Source organism: Myxine glutinosa, chromosome 3 (assembly GCF_964187855.1).
Source record: "Myxine glutinosa chromosome 3, kmMyxGlut1.1, whole genome shotgun sequence".
NCBI classification, from domain to species: domain Eukaryota; kingdom Metazoa; phylum Chordata; class Myxini; order Myxiniformes; family Myxinidae; genus Myxine; species Myxine glutinosa.
The window spans coordinates 37,055,685-37,074,970 of NC_136263.1; the positions used below are offsets into that span (position 1 = coordinate 37,055,685).

General features: G+C 50.1%; 2 protein-coding genes across 8 annotated transcripts in view; both read left to right on the forward strand.

The window, feature by feature from the left end:
* The window catches only part of SLC35G1 (solute carrier family 35 member G1), a 41,723-nt gene extending 23,850 nt beyond the window's left edge, over positions 1 to 17,873 (forward strand). For 3 of the 7 annotated variants that reach the window (XM_068111055.2, XM_078773892.1, XM_068111053.2), the window contains 3 exons: positions 8,439 to 8,713; positions 9,135 to 9,457; positions 17,375 to 17,873. In XM_068111055.2, coding sequence (XP_067967156.1) covers positions 8,439 to 8,713; positions 9,135 to 9,457; positions 17,375 to 17,560 — 784 coding nt within the window. In that variant the 3' untranslated portion in view covers positions 17,561 to 17,873. Of the gene's footprint in view, positions 1 to 5,560; positions 5,610 to 8,438; positions 8,714 to 9,134; positions 9,458 to 17,374 lie in introns of all 7 variants that reach the window. The other 4 variants (XM_078773893.1, XM_068111056.2, XM_078773891.1 and 1 more) reach the window with 2 other exon arrangements.
* The window catches only part of C3H2orf42 (chromosome 3 C2orf42 homolog), a 357,660-nt gene that overhangs the window by 203,486 nt on the left and 134,888 nt on the right, over positions 1 to 19,286 (forward strand). The window lies entirely within an intron of this gene.

Genomic DNA, 19,286 nt, shown 5'->3' on the forward strand with positions numbered 1-19,286 from the left:
ATGAATACAAACTTCTCTAAAAGACAATCCCTGTATTGCCTTGAATGCAAGGCCAGAGCTCTGATGGTGCTTCTTGGCATTTTCTTGAGTAGCTCCAATGAAGTTTTTAGTTTAACATTCAGCACAGAAAATTGCTGACTATGTGGATATGTCTCAGTCTCAGCTTTGCAAAATACCATAGATAAATGAACTTTCCTTTTCAAAATGTATCGAGAATGGCATGTCATGAGAGCTGTATACTGTAAGGGACATTGTATAGAGGAACAATACCTTTGTAGCGGTTACCGGAAGCATGACACAATTACCGTGCACCAGCCGATGACGCAACCGGCGAGCGGTCACGTGTCCGGGCTCGCCTGGGCGTGTCCAGACTTGCCCTTCTCGGGCGAACACGTGACTTACCGATTTTGCATACCACGCCCCGCCTGAGAGGCGTGGCTTTTGTGTGTTCAGTTTGCGATATAAATTGCCGCCCGTTCGAGGGGCAGATTCAGTGTGCTTTTGAGTTCTTTGGTTTTGAGCTAAATAAATAGCTCGGTGAAACTTCGTTCCTGTGTCGTCCATTTTGTCTGGCTTTATAGTGTGAGCACAGCTCCCACAATTGGTGACCCCTTTCTACGAACACGGCGATGGAATCAACTGTAGCTTTGAAGCTCCCGGGCTTTTGGGAATCTCACGCGGCCGTTTGGTTTGCTCAAGCCGATTCTCAATTCGCCCTGCGGAACATCACGGAGGACACGACGCGCTACCACCATGGGGTCTCTGCGCTCACCGCCTCCTCCGCTGCCCGGGTTCTGAGCTTCCTCCAGCACCCGCCGAACGCCGACAAATACGGCGCGCTCAAAGGCCTACTCCTCGGTGCGTTTGCACTCACGGAGACCGAACGCGCACGACAACTACTACACCTCCCGGAGCTGGGTGAGGCCCGTTCATCCGAAAGCATGGACCACATGCTTGCTCTTCTTGGTGACCACAGCCCGGACTTCCTCTTCCACGAGCTATTCCTCCAGCGGCTACCCGGGCAGGTACGGTTAGCTTTGGCTAATTCGCCCATCACGGACCCTCGCGCCCTGACCAAGGAGGCCGATAAATTTTTCTCGGCCAGGCGACACGTCAGAGCAGCCGCCTGGAACCCTGGGCTGACCGAGGCAACGCCCGCGCCACGACCGGCGCCTCCACCGGCCGAGTCCGCGCCACTGGCGGCCGCCGGGACGCCCCGTCGACCGAACCCGACGCGACCGCCGGAGCCTCCACCAGAGCAGACCATGTGCTATTACCACGCCAGGTTCGGGCAGAAGGCCAGAACGTGCCGCCCACCGTGCACTTTCGGTGGGTCGGGAAACGACCAGGCCGGCGCTCACTGCCTGCCATGAGCGTCGGCCATTCAGGCAGCCTTCTGTTTATCACGGACAGAGAGTCCGGGCGGTGTTTTTTGGGTGACACCGGCGCTCAGCTGAGCGTGATACCCGCCTCGGTGGAGGACAAACAGGCCGCACTATGCGGCCCCGCCTTGGTCGCCGCAAACGGCTCCTCCATCCGCACCTTCGGTTCGCGCAGCGTTGCATTCTGTTTCGGGGGCCAGCGCTTCAGGTGGGACTTCATCATGGCGAACGAGCCCATGGCCTTGCTGGGTGCAGATTTCCTTTGTGCGCATGGGCTTTTGGTTGACGTCAAACGGCGTCGGCTCATCAACGCGGAGACCTTCAGCTCGCTCGCTTGCTCATTGAGCGGCTCTGCTCCGACCAAGCTAGCCTGCACGCTCCCGGCCGCGGACGATTTCACCCGCCTGTTCGCCGAGTTTCCCGCCCTCACGCAGCTGACGTTTTCGGCCGTCAAGCATGGCGTCGAACATCACATCCCGACCACAGGTCCACTGGTCTACGCCAGGGCTCGCCGCCTCGACCCGGCCAAACTCGCCGTGGCGAAGGCGGAATTCGACGCGCTGGAGCGATTGGGCATTGTGCGGCGCTCGAATAGCACGTGGGCCTCGCCCCTGCACATCATGCCCAAACCGGGTGGCGGGTGGTGACCATGCGGCGATTACCGCCGCCTCAACGACGCCACCACCCCCGACCGGTACTCGATACCACACATACAGGACTTTTCCACCCATTTGGCGGGGCGGGTGATGATCTCCAAGGTCGACCTTATTCGGGGCTACCACCAGGTACCTGTCCGGCCGGCCGACGTTCTGAAGACGGCTGTAATTACACCTTTTGGCCTCTTCGAGTTCCTCCGAATGCCGTTCGGCCTTAAGAACACGGCCCAGGCCTTCCAGCGGCTGATGGACAGTGTGCTGCGCGATCTCACCTTTCTGTTCGTCTACCTGGATGACATTCTCATCGCCAGCACTTCCGGGGCGGAGCACCTCGTCCACCTGCGCACGCTTTTCGAGCGCCTCGGCCAGCACGGCCTCATCATCAACCCGGCGAAATGCCAGTTTGGCGTAACGGCCGTCGACGTCCTGGGGCACCGCATCACGAAGCGCGGGGCCGTCCCGCTGCCTACCAAGGTGGAGGCAGTCACAAGTTTCCCGCGCCCCCGCTCCATCAAGGCCCTACAGTAATTTTTGTGGATGGTAAATTTTTATCACCGGTTCGTGCCTCGCGCCGCCCAACTCATGCGCCCCCTGTACGAAGCGCTCCGGGGCAAGCCGGCCAAGCACGACATCGCCTGGACCACAGAGATGGACGCGGCGTTCACAGGCGCTAAGCTGGCCCTCGCCAACGCGACCATGCTGGCACACCCGGCGCTCGACGCACCCATCGCCCTCACCACGGGCGCTTCCGACTATGCGGTGGGCGCCGTGCATGAACAGTGGGTGAATGGGGCTTCGCAACCGCTGGCCTTCTTCAGCCGGCAGCTTCGCCCTAACGAGCGCAAGTATAGCGCTTTCGACCGCGAGCTTCTCGGTCTTTACCTGGCCGTTCGCCACTTCCGCCATCTTTTGGAGGGCCGCCCGTTCACAGCGTTTGTGGACCACAAACCCCATGTCTTCGCCATGGCCAAGGTTACGGAGCCGTGGTCGGCCCGCCATCAGCACCACCTCTCCGCCGTGTCCGAATTTATGACGGACATCCGGCACGTTGCGGGCAAGGACAACGCTGTGTCCGATTTCCTCTCCCGGTCCGGCGCGAGCGCCGTCCACCTGGGTGTGGACTTCGCCCGCATGGTGGCCGACCAGACCGCCGACCCCACGGTGCAAGCCCTCCGGACAGCGGACACAGGCCTGCGGTTGGCCGACGTCCCCTTCAAGGACACAGGCACAGTTCTCCTGTGCGACGTTTCCCTGGGCCAACCTCGCCCCATCGTGCCCACCGGATGGCAGCGGCGCATTTTTGACGCCCTTCACGGCCTTTCCCACCCAGGCCGGAAGGCATCACAGAAGCTCGTGGCAGCAAAGTTCGTCTGGCACGGGCTCCGCAAGGCGTCCGCGACTGGGCCAATGCCTGTGTCACCTGCCAGCGCGCGAAGGTCCACCGGCACACCCAGGCCCCGTTGGCACCATTCGACGTGCCCAAGCGGTGCTTCGACCACGTCAATGTGGACCTGGTGGGACCCCTTCCCTCCTCGCGGGGTTTCACCCACCTCCTCACGATGGTGGACAGGACCACCAGATGGCCGGAGGCCGTCCCGCTGCAGGACAACATCCGCCGACGTGCTGCAGGCCTTCATTGGCACTTGGATTGCCCGTTTCGGCGCGCCCTCGGACATCTCCTCCGACAGAGGCCCGCAATTCACCTCCGAGCTTTGGGGCGCGGTCGCCCAGGCCTTGGGGGTCAAGCTTCACCGCACCACGGCCTACCACCCCCAAGCCAAGGGCTTGTGCGAGCGGTTCCACCGCTCGATGAAGGCCGCTCTCAGAGCCAGCCTCCAGGACGACGGTTGGGCCGACAGGCTCCCGTGGGTCCTATTGGGCCTCCGAACGGCCCCTAAAGAGGACCTCCAGGCTTCCACCGCCAAGCTGGTCTACGGCCAGCCACTGCGCGTGCCGGGCGAATTCATCCCTGACGCCACCGGCCCCTGGTCCGCGGCTCGCCAACGCTCGGACCTCCAGGAGGCCGCCAGGAGATTTGCCCCCGTGCCCACGTCCCACCACGGCTGCCCCCAACCCCACGTCCCCCCAGCACTTCGCACTGCGGAGTACATTTTTATCCGGCACGACGCACACCGGGGACCGCTCCGGCCGCCGTACGATGGACCTTTCCGGGTCCTGCAGAGGGACGACAAGTCATTCATCCTCAACATCGGCGGCAAGCCGGACCGCATCTCCGTGGACCGCCTCAAGCCGGCCCATTTGGACCTCGACCAACCTCCACGGTTGGCCCTTCCTCCACGACGGGGCCAGCCCCCCGTCAACCAAGCCCCCCGCCCGACCATCCACCGCCACGCCGCCTACCACCCCCACATGAATCGCCAGGGGTCGTTTCGGCCGGGTCATCAGGACCCCCCTCAAACTGACTCTCCCGGTGCAGGTTAATTCTGGGGGGCGCATGTAGCGGTTACCGGAAGCATGACACAATTACCGTGCACCGGCCGATGACGCAACCGGCGAGCGGTCCGTGTCCGGACTCGCCCGGGCGTGTCCAGACTTGCCCTTCTCGGGCGAACATGTGACTTACCGATTTTGCATACCATGCCCCGCCTGAGAGGCGTGGCTTTTGTGTGTTCAGTTTGCGATATAAATTGCCGCCCGTTCGAGGGGCAGATTCAGTGTGCTTTTGAGTTCTTTGGTTTTGAGCTAAATAAATAGCTCGGTGAAACTTAGTTCCTGTGTCGTCCATTTTGTCTGGCTTTATAGTGCGAGCACAGCTCCCACACCTTCATGTATCTTGATCAAATATTGGCCAGTTGGTCATAATTAGGGGTGACGACGGGCCAGTGGCTGGTTTTGAATTGGGATATCTTATTGTGCACCATGTGGAACCTCTGAGGAGCAGAGTATATTGGAGCAGAATATTGTGGACAATGTGCATGAGCAGTAGCTAGGAGGTTTATGCACTCAACTTTGAGCTGTGTCACCTGGGTTAGCATCTCCACCCAGCTATGATGATCTGTCACTTTGATGTATCGCATTATGAGCGATGCATCTACAGTGCCTATAGAAAGTATACACACCCTTTCAAAATTTACACCTTGTGTTGTCTTATATCCTGTAATTGAATTGCATTAAATCAGACTTTTCCCACCTTTATTTACACATCGTAACCCACAACTTCCAACTGAAAAACAAATTCTACAAATTTCAGAAAATTTATTGAAAATACAAAACGGGAATATCCTGGTTTGATAAGTGTTCACTCCCCTGAGTTAATACTTGGTGGAAGCACCTTTGACAGCAATTACAGCTGTGAGACTGCTGGGCTAGGTCTCTACCAACTTTGCACACCTTGATTGGGCAATATTTGCCCATTTTTCTGTACAAAACTTCATGCTCATTCAAATTGCGTTGGAAGCGTTGATGGACAGCAATCGCCAAGTCACGCCACAGATTTTTGATTGGATTTATGTCGGGGCTCTGACTGAGCCACTCATGGACATTTATCTTTTTGTTCCTTAGCCACTCCAGTGCAACTTTGGCTGCGTGCTTTGGGTCGTCATGCCGAAAGGTAAACTTCCGTCCCAATTTCTGCTTTTTTACAGAGGGCAGCAGGTTTTCCTCTGATTTTTCTGGATTTTGCTCCATCCATTTTCATTCATATCCTGACAAGTTCCCCAGTCCCTGCTGATGAGAAACATCCCCATAACATGATGCTGCCACCACCATGCTTCACAGTGGGGATGGTGTTCTTTGGGTGATGTGCTGTGTTGGGATTGTGCCGAATGTAGCGTTTTTGCATCTGGGCCAAAAAGTTCCTTCTTGATTTCGTCAGACCACAAAACTTTTGCCACATGGCTTCAGAATGTCCGGTGTGTTTTTTTGCATACCTCCAATGGGACTCAAGGTGGGCTTTTTTTTTTAGTAAATAGCTTCCTTCTTGCCACTCGACCGTACAGGCAAAACTTGAGAAATGCTTGGGATATTGTTGTCATGTGCACAGTGCACACAGAGATTTGCTATAAAGGCCTATAGGTCTTTCAAAGTAGCCATTGGCCTCTTGGTGGCCTCTCTGATCGGTCTCCTTGCTTGGTCATCCAGGTTGGAGGGATGGCCTGATCTCGGCAGTGTCTTGGTGGTACCATGTGCCTTGCACTTCTTAATGATTGTCTTGACTGTACTCCACGTAATATTCAAGGCCTTTGAAATATTTTATACCCATCCCCTGACTTTTTTTTTTTTTTGTATACAGAGTCGAGGCTCGTGAAAGAGCTAACATTTATCACACAAACAAATCAAGCAGACAAACAAAATATATATAAAGAGGGAGCGGTAGACAAGATGGGGAGAGAAGAGGAAGCACGCAAACACAACATTTGAGAGCAGGGACAACGGGAGATGTGTGGGAGGGAGAGGGCTTGGGGGGGGGAGGCGTGGGAAGGGGGGGGAGGCGTGGGAAGGGGGGGGAGGCGTGGGAAGGGGGGGGGGTGGGAGAAATATAAAACACAAAGACACCAAGGACTTCCAGGAAAGAAGTTGGTATTTCAAAAAAGCGGATTTGTGGTGAAATTAGTGGGGGTAGAAAAGATCAAGGATTTGGATGGGGGACGATAAGAGATGGTGGTGAACAGCTGTTTTAAAGACCTGGAGGGAGGAGTGGGATTGAAGAGAGTGAGGGAGTTTGTTCCAGAGGCGGGAGAAAAGAGGAGTGAAGGTGAGCAGAGAGTCTTGATTTTGGCAGTTTAACCATAAGAGGGTTGCAGGCAGATCTTGTGCGACCTGTAGGAATATTTGGGGGACAGAGCCCAGAGAGAGCTGGGGGAGCAAGGCCGGAGAGGAGTCGGTAGAAGACGGAAAGATCACCAACCTGCCTGCGGTGAGTGAGTGAAAGGCCCACGGAGTTAGCTTCATCGCGGGAGATTCCAATGATTCTGAACGCTTTGGTTTCAACAGCGTGAAGACGAGCTAGGTGTGAGGCAGGAGTACCAGCCCAGAGGGGAGAGCAGTATTCCATTGAGCTGCGGATGAAAGCCTTGTATGTGGTGAGGAGCTCAGGTGTGCCGAGGAAGGACTTTGCACGACGGAGGATGCCCAGTCGGCGACTGGCTTTGGAGGCCAGATTTGAAATGTGGTTTTCCCAGGAAAGATCATGGCAGATAGTGAGACCCAAAAGCTTGAGTGACAGAACTTCTTGGAGAGGATTATTCAGAAAGTAGATGGGAGGGTTGTCCAGTCGGTCTTTTCGGAGAGACATCGTAAGAGTGAGATTTGTCAGGATTGAAAGACATGTTCCACTTGTTTGCCCAGTCTGTGATTTTGTCCAGGTCTGCAGAAAGTGAGGAGGCTGCAGACTGCCGATCTGAGGGATGAGGAATGGAGCGGCAGAGAGTGGAGTCATCAGCAAAGAGATAGAGAGGATTTTCAAGAGAGTCAGAGAGATCATTGATGAAGACCAGAAAAAGCACAGGGCCCAGAACACTGCCTTGGGGAACACCAGCCTGAACAGGAAGAGGAGATGAGAGAAGCCCATTCAGGGCCACAGGTTGACTACGACTAGAGAGGAAGTCCGCCAGCCATGCGTGGAGATTTCCATGGATCCCAAAGGAGGAGAGTTTGGTGAGCATAGCGGGGTGCCAGACCGTATCGAAGGCACGTGATATGTCGAGGGAGACAGCTCTAATTTCCTGTTTGGCATCGAGGACCTTCATCCATTGTTGAGAAAGCAGAAGCAGCATGTCCAGAGTAGAGTGACCTGGTCTGAAACCAAATTGATGATCAGAGATCAAGCCATTGGAGAAGAGGACCTGTGCCTTTCCTGTGCCTTTCCCCAACTTTATCCCGGAGGTCTTTCGAGGAAACCTACAGGAACAGCTGATTTTATTCTGAAATATTCAGGATCATTTCAATTTAACACAGGTGGAGGCCAATTAACTTGGTGTGTGATTTTGAAGGTGATTGGTTACACCTGAGCTAATTTACTATTGCTATTATAAGGGGGGGGGGGGGGGTGGGGGGTTGGGTGGATACTTATCCAACCAAGATATGCTTGTTTTGTATTTTAAAATATTTTTTTGAAATTTTACAATTTGTTTTTCACTTCGAAGTTGTGGGTTATGATGTGTAAATAAAGTTAGAAAACGTCTGATTTCATGCATTTTTATTCCAGGCTAAAAGAAAACAAAAGGTGAAATTTTAAAAACGGTGTGTAGACTTTCTATAGGCGCTGTATATAGTCACCTGGTATAACAAAGACCTGGTAATCTTTGTTAACCATCTTTCATTGAAATATTTACATTGGATGAAACTAAATTTTGTTCTTTTTTTTTACCGGGAAGTGCTCCATTTGTTGGGAAAAAAATTTCCTCTGCATTTTTGTCAGTTTTGGAATTATTTATTTCAGACAGCCAATATTTGGTTACCCAGGCACACGCATCTTCCTCTTCCTGCGTGGTGCTCTCGGTTCCACCAGCATGCTGCTGTTGTACTGCACAGTCAGGACCATCGGCCTGGCTGAGGGCATCCTTTTGTCCCGCTTGAGCCCAGCTATCACGATCTTGTTTGCATGGCCGGTACTTGGTGAACGTTGGCGTCGGAGTGACCCACCGCTGCTGATCCTCGCCATTGTGGGAGTCCTTCTGGTTGTGCGTCCTCGCTCCATTTTTGGGAGCTATGCCGGTAAGGCCAATGGAACTATGGAAAATTTCCAGGCATGAGACCTATTTGTGAAGATGACATTGTGTAGGTTTGGTTGGAAGATGGCAATAAGCTGCCACCTTAAAGATGTGAGCAGCAGCAAGATGTGTATAATTATTTTGCTTGATGGCAAACCCTTCTGTCCAGGGATGGCCAAATGTAAGGCGGTTCAAGGAAGGGGTTGCACATGTATTTTTTGTATCAGAAGGAAAATGTAAATTGAACAAACTGCGACAATCATTGGAGCATGAACTTGTCAATTTTTTTTAAATCAACATACTTTAATGTTTTGTGGCTAGAAAATGGAAAACTCGATGTCTGTAAGTTTATAACCCCTTTAATCGAATGCGTTCAACGTTGTCAAACTAATCTTGCACCTTTGTCTCCTTTTCTGCAAATCTAGATGACCAGGTTGAAAACACGAGCTTACATTGGCAGGGTACAATAATGGGAATCGCCGCTGCCGTTGCGTCTTCTTTCACCATTCTCGTCCTCCGGCGCCTTGGCGGTCGAAAGATCAGCGTCGTGCTGATAACATGGGCATATGCCGTGGTGGGGTTAGTGGGATCTGTGATCGCCCTGCTCATCGTCGGTGGCATAAGCGAGCGTGACGGCTCCTCGTATCCTCTCACAGTCATCCCTAACTGTGGGCGGGATCGCTGGCTTGTCATCGCTACTGGTGTATTTGGTGTTTGTGGACAGACTTTGCTCGCTAAAGCATTGCAGGTGATGTGATTTGTCAAAACAAACTTTTTTCTGAAGTTGCTTTTCTTATCTAATGATTATATTCATCTGGGATTCGTGGGATGGAGAAACATTCCTGTTTTTAACTCAACTGGACTACCGTCCAGTTGAGTTCATCACATACTGAACCCTCCGGTGTCCGTCGTCTGTCAACTTTTCGACGTTAACACTTCAGCGTCCACAAATATCAACCGATTCTGACCCGAAAAAGGCCAACCCCCGCTGGCGGGGAAAAATGGCCTCTAAAGGTGGTTTTTTTTTTTTTTCCTGATCAAACTTGACATGCAGCATCCTTACCCCAAGGACCAGGTTGGTATTACCTTTCAGCCCGATCCGTGGGAAAATGGCGGACGAAGGCGACCATTTTGTTTTTGGTCATGAAAACGACGTTAACACTAGCGTCCACAAATATTAACAGATTTTGATCAAACTTAGAATGTTTAACCCTTACCACACAAGAAAAAATGAATGAATGAATGATCGTTTTAAGGCCATGTTCCCCGCTAGAGCGGGAGTTAGCCTTGCGGGCCCCATGACAATCATGGTTCCCTGTTTGAGGCAATGTTTTTATGGCCGGATGCCCTTCCTGACGCCAACCCTTGGTCACGCTCTTACGATGCGCAGGGATACGGTGTACCTATTCTAAATCGGGGTACACACCGTGATCATTCATCCCAGCAAGCTGGTACTCAATTTGCCGACCTCGGAAGGATGACAGGCTGCGTCAACCCCCCTGGCGTTAATTCAGCGATCGACCGGGATTCGAACCCAGGATCCTAGGATCCCAAGCCGGCACCCTAACCGCTAAGCCAACACCAGGCTTCCTTACCACACAAGGTAGGTTGCTATTGCATTCCAACCCGATCCGTCACAAAATGGCCGCCATAGGCCGGCATATTCTTTCAGCTCTGAAACGACGTTAACAATCTAGCGTCCACATATATTGACTATTTTTCATCAAACTTGGCATGTGAGACCCGACCTTCTTTAAAGTTGTCCAGTCAGTTCAGTTGAGTTCTGCTTCCATGGAAGCTCTAGTTTTTTGTTGTTGTTGTTTTGAAAGACCATTCTCATTATGGTTGCCCTTTGTAACTGAAAATGTCTGTGGAATGGTAATTTTGTCATGCAGAAGTTGCTGCCGAGAAGGTAACTGACAGAGGTAGTACCATCTTGAATAATTTGGAACGTTCAGCTCAACCAGCTGATCTGCTGGACCGACAACACTATCCTGCTGTCCCCATCCTGTGCGCACACACACACCTCATTCGCAGCTTGCCTCTCCCCATTGTTCTCATTTTCACCCTCAACACTCGACTCCTCTCCCCACCCACCTCACTTCTCCCTTGCGAAGGTTAAAAAATAATAATCAAAATAAACACAGGAAATGATTTTCGGACTCGATTTCCACCACTCATTTCGACCCTTGACTCCCTCGCGCAAACTTCCTAGTCTCCCTCGTGCAGGCCTTGTTCGGAATTTCTGCCAAACCTCACGCATTGCCGATTGGCTGAAGTGGAGTTCAGAGCAATGACTCGCCAGCACCAATACCTTGGAGGGAGGAGCAATGTCACCGTTTAACTCCGCTCCCGCCAATTGGAGCCAGAGATAGCGGTGACTGAGTCAACCAATGGGAGTTCTGATTACCAATGATGTCATGACTGATGAACCAATCGGTGTCACTCTTACATAGACATGCTTATAAATGCACGATTTTTTTACTTCCTCTTTCTCTTTCTGTGAACTACCTTGAGGAGTACAGCACAAAAAGCTTTGGTTGTTCTTATGATGTCGTTTGTTTTCTTGTATTTCAAAGTTCTGTAGTATCAAAAATCTGTTCAAACATAAAGATGAAACTCAGCCCTATCTGCTGAACCACTCCACTGCTCCGTGTGCCAAACTGAGTCCACATGCACAAAAAAGGAATTCCTTCAATTTAAACGATATCAAACCTTTATAAGGAGTGAGGTCCGATGGCACCAAGCTCCTGCCCTGCCTTGACCATGATTCTCCTCCACTTCCGTCTGTCCTCAGCCAACTCTCTCCACTCTCCAACCACCCCCACCTCACTGAAACCACCTTTAGAGGCCATTTTTCCCCGCAGAGCAGGGGTTGGCCTTTTCTGGGAACCGTGGTCCCCTTTTTGAAGCAATGTTTTATGGCTGGATGCCCTTCCTGCCGCCAACCCTGTTAGTCGCCTCTTGCGACACACACGGAATTACCAGTGAACTGGTATGGAATTTGCTGACCTCGGAAGGATGACAGGCTGAGTAAACCTCCCTGGCGTTAATTCAGCGATCGAGCGGGATTTGAACCCAGGATCCTAGGATCCCGAGCACCCCCACCTTACTGTTATCCATATTCACACAATATCCTCCCATCTCCACTACGGTGTACCTCTTTTCCGCCTATCTTTCTCCCTCAACCTATCCGCTCTCTTTTACCATTCTCTCTCCTCTCCTCCCCCCCCCCCCCCCCCTCAATCTACACCAAATGTCCAGCCCAATTTCACCAATGTTCCCTTGTTTGGAATGATTGTCAATTATGTTTGACTGCCAGACAGGCAGGCAGACTAAAACAAAATGAAGTACCTCACCCTGTGCACATGCTTGCTCGGGATGAGAGTTTGTACAATTTGTCAAATTCAGCCAAAGTACTGCTAAGCTGCAGGTTGCAGGCCAAAGCTGCAGGCCAAAGTACTGCCCACCCCACTGTAAGACTACTGCGACGTTTCATCTCAAGTCTAGCGGGGAATTTGATGGGTCCAGTCCGAAGGTTCCGCCAACGGGCTCTCCGTCTTCTCCCGGGACGCACAGGGTGTGCACTGCTTGCTTTGTTTGATATCTTCTTGTTTGGGATTTCCTTTCTCTATATATATATCTAGAAACTGATTGCTAAACTGATATAGTGCGCGGTTGAATTGCAGTAACCCCGTAATCGGGATTGATGATGCCCCGGGCGTTTCGACTGGCAGTAACATCCTTTCAGATGTATTTCGATTCTTCGCATTTCTATATATCCATCTGCTGTTTATCAATATGTGCCTACTGTTTAATGGCCTGCTAGTAAAGTTTTAAACGCGGGGAGAATGTGGTGAAATTGTCATCTAGGTTACGACCCTGGTGTTATTCTACTCATTGCCACTACGCAGCTCCTAGGCGGCTCCTATAAAGAGACTGCCGTTCAGTGCAGAAGGTAGTTCTAGGCGATGTAATTCTATAGCATCTCCGGGCTTCCGTATAATTTTTTTTTTTTTTTTTGTATACAAGATCGAGGCTCGTGAAAGAGCTAACATTAATCACACAAAAAGTCAAACCGACACACAAGACAAAAAATAAGGGGAGTGGCAGACAAGATGGGGAGAGAGGGAGAGAGGAGAGAGAGGAGAGGGGGAAGGACACAAACACAACATTTGAGAGCAGGGACAACGGGAGAAATGTGGGAGGGGGAGGGCTTTAGGGGAGGTGGGAGAGGTATAAAACATATGAACACTGCAAGGACTTCCAGGAAAGAAGTTGGAAAAAAAAGAAAAGAAAACAAAGTGTATCTGGGGTGAATTAGCGGGGATAGAAAAGATCAAGGTTTTGGATGGGGGAAGATAAGAGATGGTGGTGAACAGCTGTTTTAAATAATAATAATAATAATAATGCATTTATTTTATATAGCGCTTTTCAGGAAGCCCAAAGACGCTTTGACAGAGTGCAAAACATAACGCATAGCAAAACATAAAGACAATTGCAAAAAAAGAAGAATCAATAGGGAAATATTCAAAGCACAAAGGAGGGAGAAGGAGAGGAGATAGTCAGGGGTTAGATGCTGTGGGTTAAATGTTGAATGCAGTGTTGAACAGGTGGGTCTTGAGTGATGTTTTGAATGTGGTGAGTGAGGAGGAGTCTCTGATGGTGTGAGGTAGCGAGTTCCAGAGGGTGGGAGCAGCGATGGAGAAGGCCCTGTCCCCCCAGGATCTAAATTTGGTCCGGATGGGGGGGGTCAGGAGGTTGGTACCAGCAGAGCGGAGGTTGCGGGTGGGAGTGTGTCTGGAGAGGAGGTCAGCCAGGTAGGATGGGGCCAGGTTATGGAGGGCTTTGTAGGTCAAGAGGAGGATTTTGTACTGGATTCTCTGGGAGATGGGGAGCCAGTGAAGCTTGTAAAGGACGGGGGTGATGTGGTCACGGGTCCGGGAATGGGTGAGTAGACGGGCAGCGGAGTTCTGAATGTATTGGAGTTTATTGGTGATTGTTGAGGGTGAACCATAAAGGAGGCTATTGCAGTAGTCCAGACGGGAAGTGATGAAGGCGTGGATGAGGGTTTCTGCAGCCACAGAGGAGAGGGATGGACGGAGACGGGCGATGTTTTTCAGGTGGAAGAAGGCTGTCTTTGTGATCTGTTTAGTGTATTTGTCGAAGGAGAGGGTTTGGTCAAAGATGATGCCAAGATTCCGGATGTGAGGGGAGGTGGACACTGGGAAACCGTCGATGTTGAGGGCAAAGTTATGGGTGGACTTGGTGAGCGTTTTTGGGCCAATGATGATTATTTCAGATTTATCACAGTTAAGTTTGAGGAAGTTGATTTGAAGCCAGGATTTTATTTCAGTGATGCAGTTTGTCAGGATAGAGTGGGTGGCGGTGGAGATGGACTTGGTGGAGATGAAAAGCTGGATGTCATCGGCGAAGCAGTGGAATTGGAGACCATGACGGCGGATTAAGTGACCGAGGGGGGACAGGTAAAGGATAAAGAGGAGGGGGCCAAGAACTGAACCTTGGGGGACACCTTGGGGGAGGGGAGCAGTGGGGGATTTGCAGTTATTGATGGAGATGAACTGACGTCTGTCAGAGAGGTATGATTTAATCCAAGAGAGGGCAGTGCCGGTAATGTTAAAGGTGGTTTCAAGTCGGGTGAGGAGGATGGTGTGATCGATGGTGTCAAAGGCAGCGCTGAGGTCGAGGAGGATGAGAATGTTGAGGTTGCCAGCATCAGAGGAGAGGAGAAGGTCGTTGGTGATTTTGAGGAGAGCAGTTTCAGTACTGTGGTTGGACCGGAATCCGGATTGGAATGTTTCATACAGGTTATTGGCAGAGAGGTGATGCTTGAGTTGAGTGGCTACAGCGCGTTCCAAAACCTTTGACAGAAAGGGTAGGTTGGAGATGGGTCTGAAGTTATTTAGGGTGTCAGGGTTTAGTCCAGGTTTTTTCAGAATGGGGGTAACAGCAGCAATTTTGAGGGATGGTGGGACGATGCCTGTAGACAGGGACCTGGAGAGACCTTAAAGACCTGGAGAGAGGAGTGGGATTGAAGGGAGTGGGGGAGTTTGTTCCAGAGGTGGGAGAAAAGGGGAATGAAAGAGTGAAGGTGAGCAGAGAGCCTAGATTTTGGCAGTTTAACCATAAGAGGGTTGCAGGCAGATCTTGTGCGACCTGAAGGAATATTGGGGGGACAGAGCACAGAGAGAGCTGGGGGAGCTAGGCCGGAGAGGAGTCGGTAGAAGACAGAAAGACCACCAACCTGCCTGCGGTGAGTGAGTGAAAGGCCCTCGGAGTTAACTTCATCGCAGGAGATTCCAATGATTCTGAAAGCTTTGGTTTCAATAGCGTGAAGCCGAGCGAGGTGTGAGGCAGGAGCACCAGCCCAGAGGGGGGAACAGTATTCCATTGAGCTGCGGATGAAAGCCTTGTATGTGGTGAGGAGCTCAGGTGTGCCAAGGAAGGACTTCGCACGACGGAGGATGCCCAGTCGGCGACTGGCTTTGGAGGCTAGTTTGGAAATGTGGTTTTCCCAAGAAAGATCATGGCTGATAGTGAGACCCAAAAGCTTGAGTGACAGAACTTCTTGGAGAGGATTGTTGAGAAAGTAGATGGGAGGGTTTTCCAGTCGGTCCTTTCGGAGAGACATTGTAAGAGTGTGTGATTTGTCAGGATTGAAAGACATGTTCCACTTGTTTGACCAGTCTGTGATTTTTTTCCAGGTCTGCAGAGAGTGAGGAGGCTGCAGACTGCCGATCTGAGGGATGAGGAATGGAGCGGCAGATAGTGGAGTCATCAGCAAAGAGATAGAGAGGATTTTCCAGAGAGTCGGAGAGATCATTGATGAAGACCAGAAATAGCACAGGGCCCAGAACACTACCGTGGGGAGCTCCAGCCAGAACAAGAAGGGGAGATGAGAGATATCCATTCAGGGCCACACGTTGCCTTCGACCAGAGAGGGAAGTCTGCAAGCCATGAGTGGAGATTTCCGTGGATACCATAGGAGGAGAGTTTGGTGAGCAGAGCTGGGTGCCAGACCGTATCGAAGGCACGTGATGTGTCAAGTGAGACAGCTCTGATTTCCTGTTTGGCATTGAGGACCTCCATCCATTGTTGAGACAGCAGAAGCAACATGTCCAGAGTAGAATGACCTGGTCTGAATCCAAATTGATGATCAGAGATCAAGCCATTGGAGAAGAAGAAGGATTTGATATCCGAAGCAATGATGGATTCCATGGCTTTGCTGATAATTGGAAGCAGGCTGATTGGTCTGTAGTTGCAAGGATCTGTTTTTGCACCTTTTTGTGTGAAGCGGTAATGTTAGCTGATTTCCAAGATGCTGGCAGATGACCTTGAGCAAAAGAGAGGGTGAAAAGAACAGAGAGAGGGTGAGATAGAGCGGCAGAGCAGGATTTTAGGACCCGTGGGCTGATGCCGTCTGGTCCAGTTGCAGAATCAGAGTCGAGGTTTGACAGAAACTTCTCCACCTTGTCAGGAGAGAAGGACACAGAGTCCAGGAGCAGTTGGGTTCGACTGGGAAAGGTGGGAACAGAGAGAGATGGGTTTGGGACACAAGATTTTGAGGCAAACACAGAGTTGAGGCATTCGGCTTTGTCACGTGCGGTGTCAACTGTGTAGCCATTTGAGGTGAGGGAGGGGATGGAGGGGGAACAAACACCAGAAACGGATTTGACCAGATGCCACCAGGATTTGGAGGAAGGAGACAAGTTTGAGAGTTCAATCTTGAGTGTGGAGAGATAGTGCTTTCTGGCACTCCTGAGGCTAGACACACACTTGTTCCGAGCTTGGTGGAAGGAACTGAGATTGCCTTCAGTTGGATTTGCCTTCCAAGAGGCAATGGCAAGTTGTTTCAGGGCAACTGCCTCACCACAAGATTCAGTGTACCATGGACGGGAGGAAGGGTAAGACAACTGAAGGCGAGATGGGATAAATCTGTGCATAAGAGAGAGCAGTTTACTTTGGAAGAATTCCCAGGAAGAATTTATGTCAGAGGCAGTAGAGATGGGAGACCAGTCCAGATGATTGATGGCTGCTTGCAGACCGTGCCAGTCGGCCTGAGTGAAATGATTCTGCATTGATTGAAATGCATTGAAATGATTCTGAATGGTAAGGATTCTGCATTGTGCACTGCATGCTCGCTTGAGTAGATATCATCTGTATGTACCTGTATGTACCTGTAGTAATACTAATACTATGATTGCTGGTTCTCCCTTTAGATGCTGTCTGAGATCGATCACGATTAAACTCTGCTCTGAGACAATGTTGTATCTCTGATTATTACAACATCATTCATAGTTCTGTTCGTCTTCTAGAGTGTTCAAAATATCTAATTTGATTGAAATGAAGTCGTTCCTCAATCATAAACGGACGTTTGTAGACAGACAAAGTGAATTGATTGCTTAACCCCGCTTTTCACTTCATGCACCTGGGGTAACAACAGCCATAACAACAATGTACATATGTGCTGCCACATGCTCAATGTTGATAAATCTGTCAGCAAAACGATGGTTGGGAACTGCTGGTACAATTTTAAAAAAAAATGGACATGGACTTGTTGGTAGAAGTTTGGGAACATGACAATTGTTTTGTTATTAATTATGCCATATCTCCTTCCCTTTCCCATTCTTAACTCTATTTTCAGCTGGAGGATGCAGGTCCCGTGTCAATAGCTCGCTCCGTAGATGTTGCCTTCGCTTTCCTATGGCACGTGACTGTGTTGCAATTACCTTTGAGCTTCTGGAGCTTGGGCGGTGCTGCCTGCATAACGCTTTGCACAAGCGGACTTGCGCTGCGAGCGTTCAGGTCACGAAATAATCCACAGAAGTAGCTTTGCCACCAAGTTTGCTTTTTTTGTTTGTTTGTTTAATTTTGTGGAAGCTGTTTTCTATCATTTTCTATGCACTTTATTGCATTAACTACAGACTTCTGTTTGTTCTACCGATTCTTAAAACCATGTCTGCATTTGTTGACTAGTTTAGTGTTGAAACAAATGGAATAGTGTTACATGGTTATTTGATCAGGGTAAGGGTCTATTACAGTATCGATCAATCAAAGTGGAGATTTCTCTTTATTGCACTGTTACATGTTATGTTACATGTTACATGTTATTCTATGGGAATAAAACGAACGAGCAAGCTTTACATGTGGGATACAACTTTCTTTTCAATCACTAGAGATGAGCTTTATATGGGGAAGCATTGCATGAAGGACACATTTTGTTCGTTCAAATGTAGCACGTGGCTGTGGGTTTGTACCAGTGCTTGCAGAGGTGTAGCGATGCCACTGCAGTGCCCCCTGTAGGTTCACGAAGGACACCGTGGGATCTTTTCCGTCTAGCAGATGAGACACCCAGTTCAACCACAGTCTGGGGGACGGCGCACACGCATTGATATTTGACTCGCCCTGCCTGCAACGCACCAGGATGAACTTGCAAAGTATGTCGCCAACAACAACTAACATCAACAACAACATCAATTCACCATTGAGATATGGGGTTTAAAACATCATCAGCAACAACAACAACATCAACAACAACAACATCAACAAAAACCAAACATCAACAAAACATCAACAACAACACAACAAAACATCAACATCAACAAACATCAACATCAACAAAACATCAACAACAATAAAACATACAAAACATCCTAAACATACAAAACAACAAAACATCAACAACATCAATAAAACATCAACATCAACAAAACATCAACATCAACAACAACAACATCAACAAAACATCAACAACATCAACAACATCAACATCAACAAAACAACATCAACATCAACAAAACAACATCAACATCAACAACATCAACAACAAAAACATCATCAAGCCTTCTCCCAATTATCAGCAAAGTCATGGAATCCATCATTGCTTCAGATATGAAATCTTTCCTCTTCTCCAATGGCTTGATCTCTGATCATCAATTTGGTTTCAGACCTGGTCACTCTACTCTGGACATGCTGCTTCTGCTTTCTCAACAATGGATGGAGGTCCTCAATGCCAAACAGGAAATTAGAGCTGTCTCCCTCGACATATCACGTGCCTTCGATACGGTCTGGCACCCCGCTCTGCTCACCAAACTCTCCTCCTTTGGTATCCATGGAAATCTCCACGCATGGCTGGCGGACTTCCTCTCTAGTCGTAGTCAACGTGTGGCCCTGAATGGGTTTCTCTCATCTCCTCTTCCTGTTCAGGCAGGAGTTCCCCAAGGCAGTGTTCTGGGCCCTGTGCTTTTTCTGGTCTTCATCAATGATCTCTCTGACTCTCTTGAAAATCCTCTCTATCTCTTTGCTGATTCCTCATCCCTCAGATTGGCAGTCTGCAGCCTCCTCACTCTCTGCAGACCTGGACAAAATCAGACTGGGCAAACAAGTGGAACATGTCTTTCAATCCTGACAAATCTCACACTCTTACGATGTCTCTCCGAAAAGACCGACTGGACAACCCTCCCATCTACTTTCTGAACAATCCTCTCCAAGAAGTTCTGTCACTCAAGCTTTTGGGTCTCACTATCTGCCATGATCTTTCCTGGGAAAACCACATT